The sequence below is a fragment of the Manduca sexta genome, chromosome 3 (assembly GCF_014839805.1).
Source record: "Manduca sexta isolate Smith_Timp_Sample1 chromosome 3, JHU_Msex_v1.0, whole genome shotgun sequence".
Classification (NCBI taxonomy): Eukaryota; Metazoa; Arthropoda; class Insecta; order Lepidoptera; family Sphingidae; genus Manduca; species Manduca sexta.
The window spans coordinates 8,790,090-8,817,064 of NC_051117.1; the positions used below are offsets into that span (position 1 = coordinate 8,790,090).

General features: G+C 34.6%; 1 protein-coding gene across 1 annotated transcript; it reads right to left on the bottom strand.

Annotated features, from left to right (window-relative positions):
* Positions 1–640: 640 nt before the first annotated feature.
* LOC115442976 (hepatocyte nuclear factor 6) lies at positions 641–26,975 on the bottom strand. Its single transcript, XM_037438570.1, has 4 exons — positions 26,108–26,975; positions 8,656–8,679; positions 7,074–7,189; positions 641–6,528 (listed from the first exon to the last, which is right to left on the bottom strand). The coding sequence occupies exons 1-4, from the start codon at positions 26,973–26,975 to the stop codon at positions 6,283–6,285; spliced, it is 1,254 nt and encodes a 417-aa protein (XP_037294467.1). The 3' UTR covers positions 641–6,282.

Sequence of the window (26,975 nt, forward strand, 5' to 3'; positions counted from 1 at the left end):
AATTATACAACTTTTTAATATTTTGCTGTTGGTGGTCCGATCTACGAAGAATGAGCTCACAGTGTTGAACTTTGGCAGCCGGTCTTTTGGGTTCCGATTTAATTAAATGTAGAACAGGATCCCCGGCTTGTGCGAGCTTCCAACCATCTTCCCTATTGAAATTAGGATGGTTTATATTTCAAAAGCCTCGCGTTTCTTTATGATATCCAATGATTCTTTATGATAATTTCATCATCCGCTATCTTTACTCTACCATGTTAGTTATTGTGGTAAATTTTATGCGTATCGAATTGAATACGCATAAAATTTAGACTTTTTTTTCGAAAATATTTGAGGCATCACAGGGGATAACACAAATTATATCACTTATAATAAGACATTGAACAATAAATTTTATCAATAAAAGAAAGATTAACAATCCCCGAGCATGTCAGAGGTGGGAAGGGGAACCGGGCAACCTCTTGGGGCCTCGCGCGGTGCCTTGGAGGGTCTTTGTTACCATCTTATCAGCGACTATTAAAACCATAGAACTTGTTTTGCTTCGTCCAAGGCCGCGCGTCGTCTAAGGCCGCTACTGAACATAATAATAAGTGTTCTATAAAAATAAGGCAAAAAATCTGCATAAAAAAATACACAAATAATCTTTGTAAAATTTACATTTAATCTTACATAATCACGAACTATGTACATCAGAAAGCGAGCTATATTTACTATACATATACAAAAAATATTGTATTTACCGTCCTTCACATTTAATGACAATTGGCCCATAAACCCAAAATCATTTTCAACTGACGCGTTGTTGTGCAAAAGAAAAATTTCTAACCAATCGATTAATCGATATCAAAATCGATTCATTAAATAATTCGCTAATACATACACTAGTCTACTCGAACCACGCCGCGGGTTAAAGCTAGGCGTAAGGATTCTAATTGATTTCTTCCATAAACAGACAGAATGACGTTCCATTTCCATTGTAGAATCATAATTGGTAATAATATTTGAGAATGAATATTTCCATATTAATTAATAAAATGATAAATAATTTTATAGCATTTAAAAAATATGCAATTATATTTTACATATTTTTACACAAATATTGCTTATAAAATAAATATTTTGCGGTAAATTGCACGTTTTTTTATTGCACATTTTGAGTGTATGGAAACGGAACGTCATTTATTTAAATATTCAATCTGATTCCCTATCTACTTATTGTTATGTCATCGAAGCTTGTGTTTAGCTGTATATAAAAATATGAGGTAATGTGTTAAAATAGGGCCATGACCCAAAGTAAATTGGATTTAATACTGTTTTCGAAGAAAAACATGAAGATTGTTTACAAATTAATTATATCACATCACAAATATTAAATAAAATGTTCTTTTTTTAAATTTAAATTGACAGATCTCATACATTCACCCACATAAGTACCTGAATAAATATAAAACTTTAAATACGCGTTAAGTTTCGTCATATTAAATTTTAAAGGCCGAAATATCCATGATTATTAATTATTTTTACGTTTTTCTTTCAACTGCGAGAACTAATCACTAACTAGACGTGAATTTAAATTCTTTACTTGCCAATACTTGTTTAGTTACCCAGATTAAAGCCGAAACAAAATGTATGAAAATGGACCTTGAGGTATCGCCTTAAGTGTAATATTATATCTTTGTGTGAAACAATGTAAATCACTTTTATGTTATTTTTGGGACAAGAATTTTCTTTAGTAAAAGCATAAATGTATGGGCGATTTTAAGTTTTAAAATTATTCAGGTATTTATGTGGCAATATGACGTATTTTGATTGGCTCATTTTAAATAACGAAGATTAAGATTGGAATTGTTTATTGAAATGAACGATAGTATTTTTTTAAATCAGTAGATATGTTAAACAAAGTACAACACAATGAATATTGAAAACTGCTTTTAGTTTTTTTTTTTAATTAGTAGATATCAGTGGCGAAGGGATATAACCGATTCCTGCCGACTTTCCTTTCGTACTAAAATCTAATTATCATTAGAACGAATTGTAGTCCGCATTTATGCAAGTATATGTTGTGTCGATCACTTTTAGGAAAACTTCAGCCTTCTCCACTGGTAGTTCAACACATTACCGCAAAAATTGCACAAAACTCTTTGGTGTGGTGACTAGCTGGTACAAAATAAATAGTCATAAATAAAACTATGCCTAACTCAAATTGTTTCGCTAAAGATAAGAATTTTTACAAGAGTATCACTTGGGATCATGGTTTTGAAATCTTTGGTATACAATTACAGGACTGAAAACGTATGAACTATATGTGTAAAGTGACCCCATAGCATCTGATTTAAGTGGAGTGGGGTCCAATAGAATGTCGGCTGACGAGAGATGATTACCCCTCGACAGTCGATACAATTATGCCGGCCTGTTAGAACCGGGTATACACAGGCTGATTCCGGAACGCGACATTTACGTAAGCCACTATGGCGGGTTTTGACACCTTGTGTACTGTGGTCGCTATCCGGGCGGATATAAACTATATCCTAAAACCAAAATACACATAACTTAAAACCTAATGTATTATGTGTTGCATCTGGTCCTGTTTCATCTATTTTACCGTCTTCTTACATAGATGGTTCGATATAATTATGGTTTAGAGACGATATAAGAAACTTACACCTTATTCATAATATAAATAAGATCGATATTGAAATACCATAATCCCAAGTGGTCATGAAGCATTACCTCTATATTAATCTAGTCTTGCACATTACATAGACGTATAATTATTTTAACAAAGCATCACTTATGACCTATTCATTACATTTTAAGTAATATCACGAAATAATTCATTTTTGGTGACGCGATCGATTAAAGAGTGCATTGAATTGCGACTTCTTTAATCGTCTGACGTCGCCATGTGTCTAAAATTTAGCCGTTGCTAAAGGAATGTTGAGACCTCTTGACTAGAAAATAAAGTACAGTTTTGTTTGGGGTGTAAATATTCTGGTATATAAAATTGTAATTTTATCTTGAAATGAAGACATGATCTGTGGTGGACAAGAGAAATCAAAATTGTACGGCAAGATTGTGTGAAAAATTATTTACATTTAGTTTTTATTTTATTGATGGCGTATGAAACTCACATTTTTAGTAAGATTTAAACCTAAGATACCATTGAATATATTTATCAACCAATTACCAAATATGAATTAAGAATAAATGAAAAAAAAAAGTATCTTCTATGCCGTATGCCAGTACAAAAAAAATGACTCGTAACTGTTACGTGAAAATGGGCCTACTTTCCTACTGATAAGGTTTAGGTTTAAGTCCACCACACCGGCCATTACTATATCAAAAATTGTTGTTCTTAATTCAAATATATTTCAAAATTCATATTTGGAATACCTACACCCATGTCAGCAATTACGAATAGGTACAAAATAACACATAACAATCGAATGATCCGATTTCATCGGATATTTTGCTATTTCATTCACTATTTAAAAAGCAAAACGCTTTAAACACCTAATAATTTAGTCACTTGAGCAAGCAGACGCTTTGATATTTCGAATGAGCATACATGAGCTGGCAAGTGGGATTTGGTATTGAAAAAAAACCGCAGTCTTGATACCACGTTAAGACAAATCTTAAAGATATCAAAAAATAAGACCATCCATGTTCGATGTAATGCACTGTGATGCACATGATAGGACTCTTTGAGCGATTAATGCGATTAAATATTAATCATGTGTGTTATTTATGGCTGTATATTATATACGAAGAGACCCGTGCATCGGGTATAGCCTATCCAGGGCCAATCTTACAATATCCAGAGAAGGATTTACGTACGCAAATCAGTCTTGGTGTGAACAAAACCGCGGACCTAATGTCACAGTCAATTCATCATAGAGGTTGTCACTAAATGCGACTGACTGAAAAAAGCTGAAGCCATAAAAAATACAATTTTAAAAATCGAACAAGCATTTTTTTTCCCAATTTTGCCAACTCATGCCTGTTGAATAATCGAATAATTATACGCATCGAGAATTAAACTAAAAAGTCAGTAATAAATATAGACTTGTAAAAATACATAAGAAAATGTCTTACGTCAAAATAATTGGAATGAACATTGCAAAGGTCCATAAGGTAAAAGGTAGAGATTGCACTTAAATATATGAAAACAATATATTATGTATCTTAACTTTAAAACTTAAATTAATGACGTTGACTAGATTTAAATAAATCCATTTTCGATCGGACTAGTTTCCACGTTACTTTGCATTTTTTTATCTTTACATTTTATAAGTGACTAGAATCACCTAAAACGTTTACAAAGATAATTTTGTAATTCGAACTTATTGAATTCCGAATTCCATTTTCAAACATTCAACCAGCGAATATAGAATGTGCCGAATTACTTTTAGACTCAGACAAATTCTAATAAATTAATCTGTTGAGAATAATACTCGAGGATAATAAAAATACTCATAGCGTAAAATAAATCTAAAATAGGAAAGGGATTAGGAGCCATTCTCTCTGATGGTGGAAATAGTATGGAAACAATAACGTATCATTCTATTCCATGAGAACTGAATAGAACCGGCTATATAAAACAAATGAGTGGGAAATGGCTTATTACACCATAATTAGTTATAAATTATTTAAATCCCTTACTCTTCTATTTAAACTATAATGCCCTATAATCCCTTAACTGCAGTAAAACACACAAATATTCTACAGGAATGCATAAAATAGGTAATGTGAGCATTGAAGTTCGTGTCACAAAATTAATAATCTTCATAGTTAAATGCAGAATGTGTGAAACTTAAATACTCGGTATAGTGGAATGATGAATAAGCCTAAAATTGAAACACTCAAATCATTGAATAAATAAATTACGTTATTTAAATACTCGAACTAATCGAGTCTTTTTTGTCTCGACACATCTCAATTTGCATGCTTCATAGAATCCGTAATTTTCTAAGCGTCAATTGCAGTGATTACTGATAAGCTAAATAAATCTGACTAAATAAAACTATATTACTATTTGTTTCCTCTGACTAGTAACGTTTTTGATATAGAGATCAAGTTATAATTACAAGGATACAACTAGATCGGATGTTTCGACGCTGCGTTTTATTATGTGTATTGCAGAGTTATTTTTAAAATGATTGCTTTGTCCTAAATTAATATATTTACAGGATTTATTGATAATAATGGACTTACTGTAAATATTTTGTAATTTAACATATCAACGCATTTACACCTCCAAAATGTAATAATAGCAAAAAATGTGGTTTCTCGTGGTTTATTCATTGTGTATGCTCTATTTTGCATTCAGTGAGTTATTAATATGTTCTGTATTCAAAAGTATTTTTCCTATCGGTGTTTTAAAAAACGCAGCGTAAAACAATTCCGTGCAGTTGCCTCCTAACAGCAGCCACGCGCTAACCTTACTTTATAGTAAAATCTGTACAATAGTCGCTTGAAGTTGTATTAATTTCGAATGTTGAATCGATCTTAAAACTGTTGCAATATTTTCACGAACGCGCCGATTTTATACAATATTTTCAAAAAATATTTGCAACTATTTTTAGTCTCGGTATTTTTTTTAGACTCGATTCCCAATTATTTTGTAGAATATACTTAAAGCATATTAAATAGAATTGAAAATAGTAATACAAAGTACTAGTGTTGCCGTTAGCAATATTATTTAAATAATTCATTAGCAGTGTTTATTAGAATAAATATAAAAAACTGATTCTAGTACTTATATAGTAGTGAGAAAGTTCATTGCTTTCAATTATAAATGGGAATCTCGTCTAAACTTAAGAATGTAGTAATTGTGATCTTAAGTTCACAAACAGAGATAGTGGCGTCGTAGGATTATAGTCTTATAATTAAATATATATGGCCACGGACCATAAAATCGATGATATTATCAATAATACTTTTTGAAAATACAAAACAGCAGTATGCCCAGTTTCTGAGTTCATTTCAAAATTTCTTTTTATCAAATTAGCTTTCCAAAAATCTAGTTTTGTCTATCCCATACTGAGACATGAGATGTAAAGTCTCATTTCCAATAGTTATACTGACTACAAGGTCCTTCAAACCGGAACACACTGTAACTAGTAAAGAGATTTTCCTAAATTGTTTACTTCAGAAACCAGGCGTGGAATACAAAACAAATCACGCCACTATCAGTTTATTATCAAATCATTCACAACATTCGAAATTATCAACTCAAAGCCCATTTCATAGCACTAACAACTGCTGTTGAGAGACACGGCGTCACAACAGGTGGTCATCGTGGTCGTCGTGGTCTTCCTCGGAGTCTGCCGAGTCCAGGCTTGGTACATGCTCGATGTCGTGCACTTCGCACTGCTGGTCTAACTCCGTGCTCGGCGCGTCGTCGTCTTTCCATTTGTCCATTGATCGTCTTCTGGCGTTCATGAAGAAGTTGCCCACTGTTGTAGGCTCTAACCCTAATTGTCTTGCTATTGTTACTTGCATTTCTTTTGACGGCCTTTTTGTCTCCTGTAAATTTTTACGATAAACGTTAATAGATTTCTTTGGATTTTTTTTCATGATTCAGAATTTAAAGTGTTATGATACTAAATTATCATTTATCATCATGTTATAATTAAATGTTCTTCGTATTTGCGCTTTTGACTTATAATTTGATCAACTTTTGCTCAAAAGAGGTATGCCAGGATAAAAGTCGCCTCACCAAATCTCAAACCATCTGTATACCAAATTTAATTTAATTTCGTTTTGTATTTTTGTGTTCCGTATCCGTTATATATGGTGATGAACTTTGTTTTATAATATGTAAGGTTGTCTCGAATTTTAAAAGCAAATTACCTAATACACAATATATTATTATCAACTCTCATTCTTTAACTTTATATTCTACGAATTTGGCATTGGTATCATTTAAATCAGGAATGATGCCTACCCTACACCCCATTATTACAGGTATTTACTGTTCACACCGTGAACAATTAAGTTTTCTTAATATTTAACACACCATTTCCTTGTGAAAAAAAGGGTCATTTTTTTTAAAATGAAAGTGATCTTACCTTAAAAATAGCCTGTAGAGTACGCCGCTGGAGGTCTGTGAAAACCAAACGTGGCTTCTTCGGGGAAGGTAGGGTATCCGAACCCAATTCCTCCTTGCGTTTGCAACCTGAAAGGCCCACAATGCATCATAGTACCTTTGCTCAAGACAATAAGACCCGTACATTGAAGCGTTATAGCCTAATCAAGAAAATACAAACCTGCTTTGGGAGCGTCACTTTCGATTTTTTTGTTTTAAAGTTAACATTGTCAGTATAAGAAATTAGTTCCACATTTTATGCAACATCGCGAGGTTTCTTATTTTCCTGGTCAGGCTATATACTTATTCATTTAAGCGGTGCACAGACGCTATCAAATTGTTGGTGAAAATTACATAACTATTAACTAATGTAAAATTGACAATTGCTGAAGTTCTTGGTATTTTTTTCCTGGCATAGTGACCCCATTGCACCTGATGATAAGTGGAGTGGGATCCAATAGAATGTCGACTGACGAGAGATGATTACCCCTCGACAGTCGACACAATTATAACGGCCTGTTGGAACCGGATATAAACAGGCTGATCCTGGAACCCGACACTCTCACACGAGCCACTATGGGAGCTATCCGGGCGGATATAAAATATATCCTACAACCAGCAAAACGACAAATAATAGGTTTGATAGATGTTAAGTCATATTCACGACACATTTTACAGCGTCTGCGTGGAATCTTATAATTCGATATTAATCATCGTTAACTATACTAAAATTTGCAGTTTTGGATTTATAACAAAAATATGTGCAATAAAAGGCCATGCTATGTACCTTTTCAGCATAGCATTAGAAAAAGTTTTGTCAAATCAGGAAGTTCAATTATACCCCATGTCATTAATATTGTATTTGTCATTGATTAATTGTTTTTTCATATCGTACCTTCATTAGAAAGTAATAAAAAGTGACTGTTATGTAAGTGCTATCTTTTGGGGTAATCAATAATACTATATACTGACAACTGCCTTTATTATGGAAGTAATAACATTGTTTAGGGTGTGTTTCACTTCTGAGTAAATTCTAGTCGTTACATAAAATTGTTATCCGACCAAATAAAAAGTCACACTAATCTATGTTCTATAAACGGTAATAAAATTAGTACTCTCTACATTAGCTGTTTAATACTATAACTTAAATAAAATTTACTTGAATCAAAGGCAAGCCCTAGACTTGTAAATGTTAATTTCAAAATTGTATATTATTCTATATTATAAAAAATAATCATACCCCATGTCCCTATGAAATCTAAATAATAATAATACATTAATATACGCACGTTTACAAATAAAAAAGTATATCGACGTTTGAAAGGCTAATTGACTTAAACGACATTTTTTTTCGAAAATATTTAATTAGGTTAAAAAAAACATAGAAAAATGTGCTGATTTTAAATATGTATGAAACTTAGTGTCTCAAAAAAATGTCACTTACGTCAATTAGCCATTTAGCCGTCGATATTACGTCAAAATACACAATAGTCTCTGTTTCTGTACCATATGGTGTAATTATAATAACTACTATTTAACTAAGACATGAAAGATTTGATACTTACTGCCTCTCTGAGGGATCTGGGCCGCTGCAACAAGAAAAAACAATTATATTTAATACCAATAAAGTGCATGTTAATTGCTTATTCACCAAGGTATAGAATGTCATCTAATGGACAACAAACATGCTTCTAAACATTGACTACGTCATATTTATACGCACTAGACAAAGTAAAATAAGGAATTTAGTAACCAATATCAATTACAGGATAGAAAATGTCAGGAAAAGTAAAGCCACTAGTGCGTACAAATAATGACTCAGAAAACCTAAAACCAATAACATCTATATAAAAATAATTTATAATAGACTGTATACCCAGTTTCGGGCTAATTGATTATACTATAAAATGGATATTTTGGAACATTAAACGTATCAAATTAATCCAGTAAATCATAATAAATATACAAAGTTCCAAAATACCAATATTAATCTAGAGAAAACATCAAACGTATTATTAAAAACGCATACCTGGCGACAATGTAAACAACATTAAAAAAGGGTTCATCTCGCAGGCACCTATAAAATCATATATCAAATAAAACTATTGCAGCCCGGGCGCGGGGGGTAAACAAAAAGGGAGGGAGGGGCAGCGATAGCAGTCTAACATTCACCTTGGCTTCTTGAAGCTAACAAAATACACTTACCTACAGCTATAAAGTTTTCCAAAACATTGTCTAATTTAACAGTAACTTGGCTGGGCAGTATCGTTACCCCATGGGAGGCTGTCAATCATAACCAAAGCTCGGGGAATGATGCTGCCCATTCAATAACGAACATCTATAAGAGCAAATGTCTATAAAATTTACACATTTGATTATTGACAGAAATTAAAAAATAAATTTACATTCTGACATTTTTTTTCGATGCTATATTTAAAAGGCTTGTCACAAAGCTTATATTTAAAATTTAAGTCGTTTGGGGTAATTTTGAACTATTGAAGTGTGAAATTTTTACTGAAATAATTTTCCATTGATATAATGACGATTTCATAATTTACAGATATAGTAGATAAGCATTTCAAAGTTACCCCAAACGACATTTCATAAACTTAAAACTCACGTATCATCTTTGTGACAAACTATTTACAGATAACTTGTATAATACCTAGTAGAAACCAAGTCCACTGCTACGCAGCCACAGATTTTGGGAACAGGAAGGAAGGAATGAAAGGATAATTTAAATATGAAAATAATAAAAAAATTATGTACACATAAAATATTTTATAAATGCAAATCAAATAAAAAAATGTTTTACGTATCATTCATTCATGTGTTTCGTCGTTTCTGTCATTTTTTTATATTTATTGATATTGCAACTTAATAAAAAAAAATAATATATAAAAAAAAACAAACAAATAATTGGAATAAAGAGGATATATGAGGTGAGGATTCAGGAAAACAGGAACGAATCAAGTTAGGGTAGGACTCACAAGCAAGAAACGTCCCCGGCTGGTTCATATGGCGTTTCCCAGGGGGGCGGTGGGCCCGGGGGGTACATGGTGTGGCCGTGGGCCCCAGGTGCTTGGTATTCCCTGGGCTGGCAGTAAGACTGTTGGTGCATGTTGTTTACATTGTCGCCCTTTATCGTTTGATGCTGGTTTGGGGTATCTGTGAAATTAAAAACAGTCAGTATTGCATTTTATTTTTTAGAAAAATCCAAATTTTAATTCATGTTCATCGTGTGTGTTAATTAAAGTTATAACTCTTAAAAATAAATCTAAATTAATTATATACGTTCATCTATTATTAGACAGTTGAAAATAGAAATTAGACGGTATAAGCTTCATTTTCGATAATAGCTTTAGTTATAATCGCTAAGAATCATATTATTATTATGTCTTTTATATTCTAATGAAAGACAATAACAATAAGATATTGTAATTAAAATTGAGATGATTTTGATATAACTTTATTATTGTTCATTTCAAACTTAGTAATTTTTATTATTTCACCATCTTTTATATCTTATCACACATTGCGAACGATTTGGTTTAGTTTAGACTCCATACCTGTCTAACCTCTACCTGTTTTGAAGGTTCAAATCTCAAGGAAACCCTATTAAAATATATATATATATATATATGTATATATATAATAATAATAATAATAATAAGATGAGCTCTGAATTGAATACTGTCCCACTGCTAGGCACAGGCCTCCTCTACTACTGAGAGGGATATAGGCCTTATTCCACCACGCTGGCCTAGTGCGGATTGGTAGACTTCACACACCCTCAAAATTCCTAAAAAAACTTCTCAAGTATACAGGTTTCCTCACGATATTTTCCTTCACTGAAATATATCGTGAGTAAATAAAGTTGTTTGGTATTTAATATTTAAAATTCACCCCAATTATACAAAGTTACCCCATAATGACGCTAAGTTTACTAGAAATGGGTTAAGTGCCATTAAAAATGTTGCCCTAACAAATAACTTGTATATATGTCATGTTACTAATCCTATAACATCAAAAATAGCAAAAAAGATTACAAGAAGTTTGAATGTTTAGATATACTTATAAGAGTAAACGTTGAAACTACTGAATGGATTTTGATAAAATTTTGTGTAAAAATATTATGGAAACTTGCACGCTTTCATCCTGGGAAAACTCATTCCCCTGGATGTAGTTTCGAGCAAGATTTTTTCATATCACTACGAAAATGTAAGTTTGCGAAAAAAATCAAATGATATCAATACGAAAAAGGAATTTCACAAAATGCTAATGAGAATGTTCTACACAATTGTAACTTGAATAACATAAGAATAAATTTAGCCTAAATAACGTCGTTTGCCTCCAAAACTAACTCTCATTTACAACTGGAGCGAGATAACACGCGATAAGCACCGATAACCTGACGGTTTAATTTGATACAAGTTTAACGAGTCACATAGGTGCAACCCACTCGAAACCACACTAAACAACCAGAGCAGCTAATGATAATAATATTAGCCCTGTATTATATACTGTCCCATTTTTGGGCACGAGCTTCCTCTACTACTCAGAGGGAATAGGCCTTAGTCCACCACGCTGGCCTAGTGCGGATTGGTAGACTTCACACACCCCCTCGAAAATTCCACCCTGGAGAATTTCTCAGGTATGCAGGTTTCCTCACGATGTTTTCCTTCACCGTTAAAGCAAGCGATAATTCACAAAGAATACACACATAATTTTTTAGAAAAGTCAGAAGTGTGTGACCTGGTGATTTGAACCTGCGGACATTCGTCTCGGCAGTCCGTTCCACAGCCATCTAGGCTTTAGCAGCTAATATTAACTATTTTGCCGGTGGTGGGATATATTTTATAAAATAATAGTTAACTGCCCTACCTATTTTATTTTCAGGATGCCGGGGGAGGCTTTTAACTGCAATTGAAATACTGATATCATGACATGATATTGGGTTTGAAAAAAAATCATTTATAAGTTACTGGTTTGTTATTTTCCACATAAGCGAGCTTTTAAAAGCTCTATCAAGTTACACAGTATTAGAATGTATAACTTTTGTAAAATGGAGTAAAAGGATGGATTATTGGATTTTAAGTGATAAGTAAGTCAGATATTAATTTATTATTTTAAATTTCAACTTATTAAAATTGTCTTGCTGGGGTAGCAACCACCATACACAGTGTGTTAAAACCCGCTATAGTGGCCCACGTAAGTCTGGCGCGTTCTGGGAACAACCTGTGCATATCCGGTTGCAACAGGCCGGCATAATTGTGTCGACTGTCGAGGGGTATTCATCTGTCGTCAGTCGACATTCTATTGAACCCCACTCAATTACCATCAGGTGCAGTCGGGTCACTCTAAAGTGCGCGTATAAGAAGCATAATAATAATAATAATAATAATAATTTTTTATTTGCATTAACTTAACCTAGGTACATTTTGTTTTTATTGGAGCACTCCTTTTAAGTATGGCAATACCTGTGTTAGGAGGCCCCGCACTTCCAAAACAGCAATTAAATATAGATTAAGTAATACAATATAACTAAAACTAAAACAAAAGAAAACTATTTAAAACCAAAAAGGTAAGAATATTTTTTAATTTATTTAGTAGGTATGTTGTGTATTTTTGTGTGCTTATTTACAACAATAGAATGTGTGTGTTTGTGCGTGCGTGCGTGTGTGTGTGTGTGTGTGTGTGTGTGTGTGTGCGTTTGAGTGTAGGTGTGCTGTGGATGGAATACTTCCTTTATTTATATAAGTACAAATGGATACATTAGGGTATCAAGTATATGATTCTATAAGAGATTCTGTTTCTTCATACGATTTATTTTTTAACCAATTAGTCAATATTTTCTTGCAGTCATAAGCATACATATAATTTATTTATTTTTCAATTATTTTAATTTATAGTACACAAATTAAGACTCGACAAGCCGTGATTTTGGTATTAAATAAGTTAAGCCTTAATAATTATTGAATTCGTTGACGCGGAACTTAAAAGTTTTCCTGTTAGACATTTTAGATTAAAATATAAATAATAGGTCAAGGGCAACCCGTCGAAGTATTTTGGGTCGTCACTAAAAAGGAAATCGTTTTGATAGTGAATTCGGACAGGAAAAGGATACGGCATTTTTCCTGGATCAGTGGAAATTTCGTCAAGGAAAGAGCAATTTATTGGTACTTATTTATTTTTCCATAGAGCTTTCTTTTATGGCTTAATGCCAGAGTCCGCTTTCCCGTCTCTTACGGTTGTGTAGAATTTAGAGTGCGATGAGTTTTTTCAAAACAATACAATAAACAAGTAAGTCGATCCGAACAGACCGGCTTATTTCTGTAGACTGGCGAGGGCAATTTTCAGTTGACACTCTATCTGAATCCCAATCCGCTTACCATCAGGTCCAATGGGATAACCATGCTGAGCCCCTATAACAAGAATTACCCTTAGTCTACTGTTAATACAGTCACTAATGTGTTACCTAGAGCTCTCACGGACAAGATATTATCACTACATAGTATAAAACAAAGTCGCTTTCTCTGTCCCTATGTATGCTTAAATCTTTAAAACTACGCAACGGATTTTGATGCGGTTTTTTTTAATAGATAGAGTGATTCAAGAGGAAGGTTTATATGTATAATAACATCCATGAAATAGTGGAGAAATATTGCACCCGTGCGAAGCCGGGGCGGGTCGCTAGTAGAGATTAAAACATTCAGTCTTGCCAATATATGGCATAATGACTCTATAAAGTTTTGATGCAAAATGCTATGCAAATGCAAATTCTATAAGCTATAGTCTAATTTACATAGTGCAACAAGTTTAATGGAAATTAGTTGAAATACAGTTGACCGAAGCGGCGATAGCCTAGTTGGGAGTGGAACGAACTGCCGAGGCGAATGTCAGTGGGTTCATAGCCCAAAGTACCTCTGAATTTTCTAAAGTCATGTGTGTATTCTTCGTGAAACATCGCTTGCTTTAACGGTGAAGGAAAATATCGTGGAGAAACCTGCACACCTGAGAAGTTCTCAATAAGAATTATGAATGTATGTGGGTTCTGCCAATCCGTACTAGGCAAGCGTGGTAAACTTAGGCCTAATCAATTTCAGTAGTAGAGGAGGCCCGTGCCCACCAATGGGATAATAATACAGGGATAATATTATTATTATATTGAACAGTTGTCTGGATAATGACCGTTGTTCCAGAGATAGTGTACATGTCGAACAAATTTGTATGTGTCTATATCACTACTGTCAGATCTAATTATAATTCTATGTATCTTCCCGCACTCACCTATCACTACAACTCCTATAAGCCAAGATCAGCAGTGGCACGCATTTATGACACAGAGCGGAGAAGCTCGCAGTCTCAGGCAACACTAATCTGTCTGTATCCCGCAACGAAATTAATGAAATAGGTAGGAAGGAGTTGGAAATAGTTCACTTCTCTCCGCCGCAAAGCGATAGACTAAATAATGAACTCAGAAGGCATTTTAACTTCAAGTATAAGGACGTTTACATCTAGAAAATATAGTGCACCACCACGGATAAAAATTAAATGAAAGCTTCATATCATATCGGCTGTTACATTTAATTCTAGTAGTAGCCATGGCAAAAACGCCGGAAAGCATGGAATTTCTGACTGTTAGCCTATCAGTATATTTGGGCTGTGAATCATAAGACTCTGAGCTCTATTCTCAGGTGAAAATATTAAAAAGCTGCGCATCGCACAAGTTTACAATGTATGTCCAATCACAGAAGAAAGTATCGCCGACTGAAGCAATAGTTGCACTTCTGCTTAGCCCTTCGAGAATTCAGGTGTGAGCTTATGTCCCTCACCAAATAACTAACACATTCTGACACACATCCCAAAGCTTTATAATAGGATGGACCTTTGACCTCCGAATCATAATGTCAAATCAATGCAGACACTAAAAAGTAGGTTCGGAAGGTATAAAACCCAGAGGCGCGTTAGTCGGCGGGAGGGGTCAGAGTGTGAGGGAGTGCAGGCGGGGAGTGGATCGATACCGGCCGGGGGCGTGACGTCACAGGGGGTGAGCCAGTTGCCGCTCTTTTGCTATTTATACGTTTTGTTAAATTTATATATTTTTTGATATTTATCAACGTTTTGAGACGTGCTGTTTTATTTATATTCTAATTGTGTTTTATTCTATGCTGAAAAATATTTATTAACATTTTAAGACGTACTGTTTTATTTATATTCTAATCGGGTATTTTATTTTATTTTGAGTAATATTATAGTTTATTTATCGGTATGATTAATAAAATCATGCTACAATTGTTTGTATTTCATAGATTATTTCAGTTTTGAAAATCGTGGCAGTATTCGATATCGATTTACTAGTTTAATATTATAACTTATTGCAATATCATTATGACAATATGAAAAAAATATATTTTGCTAATTAGTGTTTGGTATAACCATTTTACCCCAACATTAGGTAAATAATTAATAAATAACAAATAGACACATAAATTTAAAAATAAAATTACATGTACAATCAAAATAAAATATCCTCAAAAAAGCTATCAAGTGTAACTCACATCCACTATTTATACTCACATCCACTATTTATACAAATAGAAATAATTTCTTTACCAATCTTACATTAATATACATAACACAATGATAGGTGTGATAGATGAAAGTGTATTGCTGGTTACCTGAGAGTACTACCAACATATATTTTAAATCGGATTGGAGTAACTTAAAAAAAATTAGGCCGATAATTAACTGCACTTTCCAATATTTTTATCATCTCCATCCAATAGTCGTCTGGTAGAGATCGCCCCGAGCGATAAGACCGCCATTTGTACCACCATATTTAAATTATTTCCATTATATACATATTTGTTTTTTTTTTATATTTATGGTGTACAATACTTTTAAATTAATAAATAAATTCACAATGATTCCTATTGTTAACTCGCGTTGCTGGTCGGACCTTCACCACTGAAGGTTTAGATCTTAGTCCAAGGTAGCCTTTAGGCTTTACATTCCTTAAAAATACTTATTGAGAAAGTATGTTACTTTATCATGTATTCCGTTAAGGTTAACACGAAATTTTAGTATTAAGAAACGTGGACGCTGGATGCAGGCCGATTTTAACAAGTCTGGAAATTAGGGACTATGTTCAGCTGTGGACTTCCTAAGACTGATGATGATGATAAACGTAAAGTTAAAAACAAAGCGAAATCAAATTGTAGATTTAGGTCTTTAAACACCAGTCTTACTTATAAACTTGTTTTAGCGTGAAGAGGTGGTTATGAATTTAAATAGCTGTCAAAAACATCACCGATTCCTAGTTTAATATTAAGAGGCAAGATGGCGGGTTTTGACTTACAGCTGATCGAGTAAGTGTATTAACTAAGCATAGCTTTGCGATGTTTTTATAGTTAAGACTGTAAATAGAAAATTGACAGAAATCGCAAAGCACCCCTAAGTGATCATAACTCATTTACACTAAATGACTAGTTTAATACCGTCTTTTGAGGAGTGGGGAAAGAGGAGTTGATTTAAACCTCCTGCAATCTTAGCAAACGTACATATACAGCATATGTTTTATTTTACGCTGGTTTTCTGTGGGTTTTGATAATAATTCGATAGTTTCTAGTTTTAATATTGTAGATATTGTCTACATGTTTTTATCAATGACGAAACTTTTATTGGAATTTTTATTTTAATAATATTCGCATCGGTAGTTATATTAATACGACTGCAGGGCTGAGGTGTCGGGTTCGATCCCCGGGTCGGGCAGTGATATTGGATATTTTTAGACAGTATCAGCCCGGAGTATGGAATTTGTGCCCGATATGGCGATAGGCTCCCCCGTTCATGGCACAGAATACACATGACAGAAAGTGGGTGCACCAATTGTTTCTCTGCCTATCCCTACGGGCATAAAAGGCGTGAGTGTGGGAGCTCTCTGTATATTATCTCTGGGTATAACTATATTCAAATTGGATAATTATAACCATAGAACAAAGGAGTACTGTAATATTTCTATGATTTACAGGAATATAGCGTAATTACTAAGCATAACAAAAGATAACTATTTTAAAACTAGTCTAACATCTAATATATTATGCCCATAATGTCCAAGAGCTACTAGACGGTTGCCATAATTTTGCCGGCCTCCCTAATTGCGTCTCCACGCCTCAGTTGAACGTAATTACACTGGGAACACCTGGTTACATGCCATTCCACAGGGAACTCTCTTCCTTCCCTTCCCAATGGACGTAAAGGTAGTTTAAGGTAAATGTCTTGACAAAAAGGATTTATTTAAGGTTAGGTTACTTTAAGTATGAAAATAGTACTTCAAATTAGCAGTATTGATTACCAACATACAGATTAAACTTATCTCCAGTAGTGGTGGTGAGTTTTCCTCCACGAAATAAAAGGATGAATTATAATAATAATAATATTAGCCCAGTATTACATACTGTCCCGCTGCTAGGCACGAATCTCTACTACTGAGAGGGAGTAGGTCTTAGTCCACCACGCCGGCCTAGTGCGGTAGACTTTATACAAACCCAAAAATCCTATAGAGAACTTCTCAGGTGTGCAGGTTTCCACGCAATATTTTCCTTTACCGTTATAGCAAGCGATAATTCACAAAGAATACACACATTATTTTAAAAAAGTCAGAGGTGTGTGCCCTTGGGTTTTGAACCTGCAGACATTCGTCTTAGCAGTCTACCGCCGCTTTTTTTTTTTACTATTTATAAACAATAACAATTCTAAAATTAGTATGTAAAGACTTGCATGTATGTGAAACATAAAATTGTAACCCTCAACAATTCCTAATTCCTTAAGTAACATCACAAATGGATTCTTTACCAACCCTAATTCATATAAAAAACGACTTTAAAACCACTTATTTTCCCCTAGTGTTTGACATAAACTGTCTCTATATTCACAATAAATATACCTTGAACATAAAATACTAGGTTTTTTGAAACGCTGAACCCTTATTCCACAACTTGCAGCACTTCAAACGATCTACAACAACAAAAAATACATAAACCAAACACTATATTTTTCTAGTGTTTGACATAAATTTCATCAATCTTATAACTTTAAACACAAAATACATGATTTTTGCAACTTGCAACACTTTCAACGCTCGCCAACAACGCCCGCCTTTTCCCATCTACGTAACAAAAACGTCGATGTAGTGACGCGCTGGCCGCTGACCCGACGCATTGATTGTCCGCAATCGATGCCGACAGCTGACTGTGTTTGTAAACTGAGCGGTTTTTGTACTATTGACGTGGGATAGAGTGGGACACCGACTTTGTGTAGTACAAAAGTGTTGAAAACTAAGTAAAGAGGCTGGTTTGTTGCCGACTTTGCGCTTGATTCTAAGATTATATAGAGGGGACTTTGAGAAGATTGTCATACAAACATTTTGGGCTCAGGCGATGGTTTCTCAATCTCCAGTGAAATAGTAAAACATCAATGTAAAATACTTCTTATTTTTTCCATGACATGATTTGTACGTTTTTAATGCGAATATTAGAATATTTTCTGTTAGTATGTTATTTTTGTATTAATATCTAAGAACGCTGTAACATCTTGTCATACGGACGTTTCAAATAAGACAACGACGTATTACCAATTAGTAATAACTTTTGGAGCAAAAATCTGGCCTTGATGATCGGTCTATAACTAACTATATAGTTAGTTATTGTCCTTGGTTTAAAGACGAAGGAAAACTTCGTGAATAAAGTTGGTTGCATAATTTTGATATTGTTTTAAAAATGAATTTCGAATTTACAATCTGTCAATCAGAATTAGGCTAATGTAATTATCAATAAGTCTAACATTTCTTATTGAAGACCCTAGCGATTTATAGAGTGTGTTGACAGAAACGCAGTTTTTAAAAATAGACTAAACTTACTAAACATTTCGACATTTTTACATCGAGACGAAACACAAATGAAATATTAACTATTTTAAATGCCACGCGAAGTTGTGTAGCGTATTGTCATCGATTCCAAATACCGAAAGTAGAAGAAAACTTTATGTTTTAGCAATTAATATTTGAAATTTCAATTCTACGTGAGTTATTAGTGATTTATTGTTTTAAAACCTCGGTAAATCAGATACTAATATGTAAATCTGGAGAGGTTTTTTGTTTGAACGTGCTAATCTCAGGAACTTCTAAACCGATTTTGAATTTTTACTAATAGGAAGCTATATTACTTCTGAGTGCTATAGACTACTTTTTTTCCCGGGAAAACTTTGAACGCGGGCGGAATCGCGAGCAAAAGATAGTATTGTCATAAAATTACAACCCACATAATACAGTCAAATAGAAACAATAAAAATTGCTATAAGGCAATGAGATAAAAAATCCAAAAATGTAGGTTTTAGCCTAAACTTTCATTAAACATTTTGGCATTGTTTCAAGTTACTAAAGCGAATGTATCAACAATTATATTAGAAATACAATGTCGCGTGTCCTAAAACTATAGTTCTATAAAACTTTATAATACAGTTATAATGTATATCAATAACAACATAATATGAAACATGGAAATAAAACTATTTTACTATAATGCCGTTTTATAGCATAATTTTCTTCCGACGTTGAAATTAAACTAATTTTCCGGATTCTATCGCGGTTTTTTGTATTTTACTTTTCTCCCGACGTTTCGAAGACTTTGCAGCCTTCATGGTCACGGGGAGACTGAGGTGTTGTTCATCCGTAAAGTCAAAGTTACAATATCTACCTACATTTTACAATTATACTTTTTAAAATTTTAGCTGTTGGTGGTCCGATCAACGCAGAATGAGCTCACAGTGTCTTGAAGTCTTGAACGTCGGGAGAAAAATAAAATACAAAAAAACCGCGATAGAATCCGATAATTAGTTTAATTTCAATGTCTAACATTCGCGTAAACAAATAATATATTCAATTTGAGATAATTATGTCAGCTATATCCTACTTCTAACTCCAAAGCACGACACATCGATGATACAATATCTACCTACATTTTACAATTATCCTACTAATATACTAAATGTAAAAGTTTGTCAGGATGGATGTATGTATGTATGTATGTTTGTTCGTCTTTCACGAAAAAACTACTGAACGGATTTGGATGAAACTTTACAGTAATATTGGTTATACATCAGAATAACACATAGATTACTATTTACAACGATTTTGTGTAATTTAGTCAAAATATAACAATACATATCAATTAAGTCGAAAAAAAATGTATCTCGGAAAACTCCTCCACGCAGGCGAAGCCGCGAGCAAAAATACATCCCGAACCAATAATACCCCTCCCATCCCTCCCTAAATTTCCTTCCTAGGGAACACCTTACTTGCTAAGCTGACGGATAACGATACCGTTCAGAGTACCCTCGGCGGTAAATATGGCGGCTCCCCAAAAAAACAACAAAATTATTCCTCGTAGTGTAAGGGAATATTATTAGCTCCCCACACACACACAACATCACGCATTTATCCCATGGGGTATGCAGAGGCGCAACCAGGGCACCCACTTTTCGCCAAGTGTGTTCTGTCCCATGATGTGATAGGGGGCGAGCCTATCGCCATATCGGGCACAAATTCCAGACTCCGGGCTGATACTGAGCAGAAAAACCCAAATATCACATTGCCCGACCCGGGATTCGAACTCAGGGCGCTGTCGTACCGCGCATGCAGTACAACTGCGCCTCCAAGGCATTCGAAGCTTTATTACCTTCCCCATGTTCAGTTTTTCAAAATACATTGTAGGTATATCTAATCGCCCAGTTACTGGCGACCTCCATCTCTTATTCATTCCCTGAATATTAAAGAGCCTCGTTGACTGGTCATTAATTAAATATTTATAGTCTTGTGACAATTTTGTTGACATTGTCATTGCTGACGTCAGGTTACTTAAAAAAAAATAAAAACCTTTTTAACGAAAATTAAAACCGTCTTCAAAAACCACTAAAAAACAAAAAAATAATTTTACATTACCTATATACTGGTTACCAATTTTGGAGTCGGTACCTAATAACAATCAAACATCAAACATTGTTTTCGTACATTTGTACATGTATTTATCTAGCTTAACTAGCAATTTTAATTACTATAGACCACTTCAAGAGTATCTCCTTTCGAACAAAAAAAAGAATTTTGAAAATTGATCCAAAATGGCGGAGTAATCGTATAACAAACACACAAAAAAAGAAAAAATACTGTCGAATTGAGAACCTCCTCCTTTTTTGAAGTCGGTTAAAAAGATATATCGATTTTGCCAATGATTTTCAAAAAGTATACATCCGCCATAATCTACAAATAAAATAAAAAATGTGTATAACATGCTCATTGTTATATGTGAAAGATATGTCATATAACAATTCCTTGCTAACCAAATTTCGGCCACGGCGGCCAATATCAACGAAAATCAGTCAGATAGGCAGGAGATGTTTTAGTGCCCAAGTATGTGCGCAATTCACAGGTGCATTTTCTGTTCCTTCACTCTCATAGTCCGGTGAGACGGCAATCCGACATGACCGGAGAGAGATCAGCCGCAGGACCAACGGCTTTACGTGCTTTCTAAGGCACGATTTTTTCGACTGAGTAATTTTTGAGATGGAAAAACCCAGTTTTATTTTTAGTCAGACCCGGAATTTGATCCCAGGACCTAAATGCGTTAGTCGTACTCATATCGTGGACAAATACTACTACACCAATGAAGCAGTCAATGTCAATCAAACACAGTGAATGTTCGGAACGCCAAATCTAGTACGTTACATGTCGATGGTGTAATTAGTGATGGCGACTGATATAGCAAGGTGATGAACATTTTATTTTATTTAACAATTTTTGAAAAACTAACAGCTAATACATACAGAGTACAATTGTGGGTAAAAGTTAATTATAAGTTTCTGCTTATAAATATTGTGCCGCTTTAAAAGGAAAAATATATTACATATATATTAATCATATTTCATTTTTGGCTTTCAAAATAGAGATCACTCAAAAGTCGCTTAAGATGTTTAGGAGTTATGCTATGAAGTACGCAATTTGTACAATATGTTGGCACCAAATACATAACTACTGTTTAAGGGGTTTTTGCGGCGCTTTCAGGTGAGTGATTAGCCTTCTTATTTACGTAGTAATTATCAAGGTAATTAGTAACATAACAATGAGGACGAATTTTCAATTAGATGAAAGCCATTAAAAAATCTGCCTAATACAAAAATGAATAACAATATCAGCCCTGTGTTATATACTGTCCCTTTACTAGACACGGGCCTCCTCTCCCACTGAGAGGGATTTGGCCTTAGCCTGGCCCACGTGGCCCACGCTGGCCTAAGCTAATGGGCAGACTTTACATACCCCTTTTTATAGAGAACTTCTCAGGTATGCAGAATTCCTCATGATGATTGCCACTTGGCCAAAACAAAAAGTGAAACTGTTTAATTCATAAACTGATTTTGTAAATTTTTCACGGCTCCATTGGCTTTTATCACGTACAGAATAAAAGTCCCATTTATTTGCGAAACAAGTGTTCTTCCACACCTGTGTAACATTGATGTCAAGTGAAGGAATTGTCATAATTAAAGCAGTATGAAAAAAGTCAACGTGTATTTGAAATTTACGCTTTGTGAATGCAATCATCCCAATTGGTACAATTACGGGTCTTCTTCTTTCTAGATTGCATGTTTTAGAAGCATTTCTACCTCTTTATTATAATATACCTTTGACCTGCGGCTCTGACCGCGTGTAAATTTTTCCGGTATAAATATTTTCCCGGGATAAAAAAGTAGCCTATTCCTCAATTGTAATGTAGCTTCCTATTAGTTAAAAAAAATTGGTCCTGAGATTAGCACGTTCAAACAAAAAACAAACTCTTTATAATGTAGATATATCATTTATATATATATTATATATATCATATATTACGTAATTGCTTTAAGTCTGTACCAAATTTCATACATTTCCGTTCAGCGGTTTTTGAGTTAACTTCGAACAAACATCTAAACAAACTTCACATTTATATTAGTACGATTTTAAGCTATTGTTTAAAATATCCCTATAGAGCTCACTCTAAACTGGTCTTCAATTCAAAGAAAGTTGTTAACGGAATTTCTATAAACACTTTACCGAGAAATAATAATATACTTCTTCAGTTATTACGTAGATATTTATATATATTTATATAAAATAGGTCACCTGATCATCGCTCATGAACATTCACCTACTGGTAGGGGAATTGTGGGTTTGAAATATTTAAAGTGCAGGCTCGCTATTTTTGGGTACGTAGCGTCTCTCGACAGCAAATTGACGAATCTATATGGTGCCTAACCTCAAGCCAACAAAAATAAAAAATAATGACGAAAAAATTATCATTGTAGCTGTTACACTGTGTGCCATCTGGAGATCCAAAGCAAACCCTTCCCTGCATTTGTATACCAAGCAATAAACAGAGACAAAGGTTTTTAATATGTAGACAGACACTAAAGTAGCTGAATAAATTCATCACTTCAAATCGCCTACACACGTTAAGTATTACTGAAACATTTTTATCTTTGTTTCAAGTAAAGTCAATGCCTTTAAATTTGTTTTTATAAAGAAAAAATTGTTAAGAACAGAAACGTGTATAGGCGATTTGAAGTTTGAAATTAATTCTATTTATGTGAATGACGTACATTCTTGATATACAATTTCGATTAAGATATTTTCGAATTCCCATTTGTTAAGGATAGTTTTTGGATATTTAATAAAAAAAACAAGTAATAAAATTCTAACAACGCAAAGAGCCATGGAACGAAGTATTCTAAATTTAAAATTAAAACATAAAAGAAGAAATATTGATATTAGGAAAAGAACAAAAGTTATTGATGCTTTACAACATTGCAAAACCCTAAAGTGGAAATGGGCTGGCCATATTGCGCGTATGAGTGATGAGAGATGGGCAAAAAAGATAACCACTTGGAAAGGGCCAGTGGGAAAGGGAAACAAAGGTAGACCTGTGGAGAAATGGCTCGATGAAATTCTAAAAGTTGCAGGAAAAAATTGGTTACAAAAGGCAAAGGACAGAAATATGTGGAGAAACATGGAGGAGGCCTTTACTCTTCAGGGAGGTCCTTAAAATACATATAAAAAAAAAAAAAAAAAAAAAAACATTCATACATAAAAAAAAGGAATAAATAAAGGCTTTATTATTATTATTATTAGTATAAGGATAGTTTTTGATAAACCCAACCAATATACATGTGGGAGATCATGAACAACACCGTTCAACAGCGGAGAAACTACGGAAGGGATACTGGAATCCCCCTGGCTTAATGACTGCAGGGCTCTGGAGGAAAATTGGGAGGGGATAGTTGGTAAGAAGATGTGGGGGAAAGACAAGGTACTATCTTAGGATGAGAGGAAGGAAGCCGAAAAAAATTTAACTCTTATAGGACTATGTTCAACCCAGTTCTGTTTCTAAAGTATACGTTCTTAATTTAGTTTTTATTGTGTTATCGACTAGATTAGTGGACCTGTGGGCAAAATGAAGACTTTGTTGTTTCAAATGGTCATTGATAAAGTTGCAGCAATATCTTCAAGGGGCTTTTAAAATTAAAATTATATTGTTTTTTTGAACAAAGTTAACTGACGAGAGATGTAAACAGTTGCCAGAATTATGCCGGCTCTTACAATACATAACCGTTACTCACCCCCCCTATCCTACCGGATGGGCTAGCCGATTCAGCATCTTGTGGATGTGGGCTACTTATATATTACTTACATATTTACATAATTCATCACAGACCTAACAAAAAACAATTAGACATTGACAATGAATTGGATAATATTTAGTACACAAATAGACATTATTCTCGTATCACAGAAGTCTACCTTCCACATTAGTATTTCTAACATGGAACAATTGGACCGTTGAAAGCTTTGAAAAATTGTTGTTTAATATAACTAGATGGCGTTGACGTCGAATTAGATTGCTTTGTAGTATTAATTAGTGTAAGAAATTAAGATATTCAGTCTGCGAAGCTGGACAAAAATACAATTATAAATAAATATTCATGAGAAATGAGAAACATAGGACAAAACGTGTAAACACGCCTTTAATAAGCGCATCAAACACGCATCAAACTTGTAATGCTATTAACCGCAATGTATTAGTGAACACGCTGTATAAAAATTATAGGTCTAGTCCAATATAGTTGATTAGACGAGTAAGTAGCTCGCTTAAGAACCACGATTGTCTACAAACAAAGAATTGTTTGGCAATGCACGCATCACATCGAAATATTTAGTCACATAATTCCTGAATAAGACTGTATAATAATTATCTTTGGACTGCGAAATCATCCTGAGACATAGATAAGGTATGGTACAAAATAGTTAATAAGACGAAGCTCTTAAAAGAATGAAAATAAAACACACCGGCCAATGTCCTTTAAAATTTACACAAGGATGCTAGCATAATCCTAAGACGAAATAGACAAGACGATTGTACGTAGGTACCTATATATCCTCATATACAAGGGTCCTATCGAGCAAGAGAAATTGTACCTATTTGAGTACATTTTTTTTATTACACACAGTAAAACGTTAAAGTTTGGATCATTCCAGAATACGGATTATTTTGAGGTTATGTTTTTTATTAAAAAAAACAATGCTTGTATTTCAGCACACGTTTTTAAAATAAAATAATACTTAAATATTAGGGTAAGTAAAAACAACATTATTACAGTGACTTGTTAAATCTAAAGCTACTTTTTTATGATTAGATTGTCACCCATATAAAATGTTATGACACTATCATAAATTCATTAGTTCTAATTAAATATTTCGTTGTGTTTCCACGAAGTAAAAATATAGATATGTCCTATCTACATGACTGCCTATTTCTATATAAATATATCTAACACAACCTGTAAATTGCATACAATACACATTTATAAACAGCTACAAGAATTACCACGCTAATAATAACTTAACACTATGTAATAGCGAGAAGCGTCCATGCTCCATACCTGCTAGCCTCAGCGCGGACATCCTCTGGAACTCGGGCTCCTGCAACCACTTCCACATCCGCCTGAACGTCTCCCTCCCCGACTTCAGCTTTGACCACGGCTTCGGGTTCCTTAGCAAGTCGCTTAGAGTCCCTTGGGACCGACACAACACCCTCTGCGCGAATATCGCCTGAGGTATAGAGTACCTCTTCAACTCCCCACTTATCCTCTGCGCCAATTCTTTTGTGTTGATCTCTTCTGTGTCGTTCTGCGCTTGTTGCGCCTGCTGGGCTTGCTGCTGCTCTTCTCTCGCCAGCAGAGCAGCGTTGAGATCCAATCCTGGACTCGGCAGCGGCGGAGTCGGCGATCTCCTCTCAAAAGAGTTTGGAGACACACTCCGCCTGCTATACGCAGACTGGGGGGATAAGGGCTCATTATAAGGGGCGGGAGACAGCGACGCGTATGACTGTTGCTGTTGGATAACTGTAAAGGTGCCCCCAGCATGGTACGCGAACTTGTCGGATACTGTACTAATGGGGGGTAGTGGAAGGAGCGGCGTCAATGTGGCGTACGAGGCGGGCTCGAGCCCCGGAGGGGTCAGCCGACCGTTAACGGCCGAGAGAGGGTGAAACGCCGCATCGCCGTCGGGCAGGAGGTCCGCGGGGACAGTCGCGGCGGTGAAACGTTGCTCGGGGCGACGATGACGGTGAGCGGCGCGCGGTCTCGCGCCCGAACTTCGTCCATAGCGCGCGGCCGGCGGCAGCGGGGTCGCGCGGGCGACTGAAGCACGCCTGCGCGACGCACCCTGCCTACCCCCCCGCCCCGCGTCCTGCAAACACCCTTGTTTCTTCACCCTTCGCTGGCGTAGCATATCTGTAGGTATAGCCAT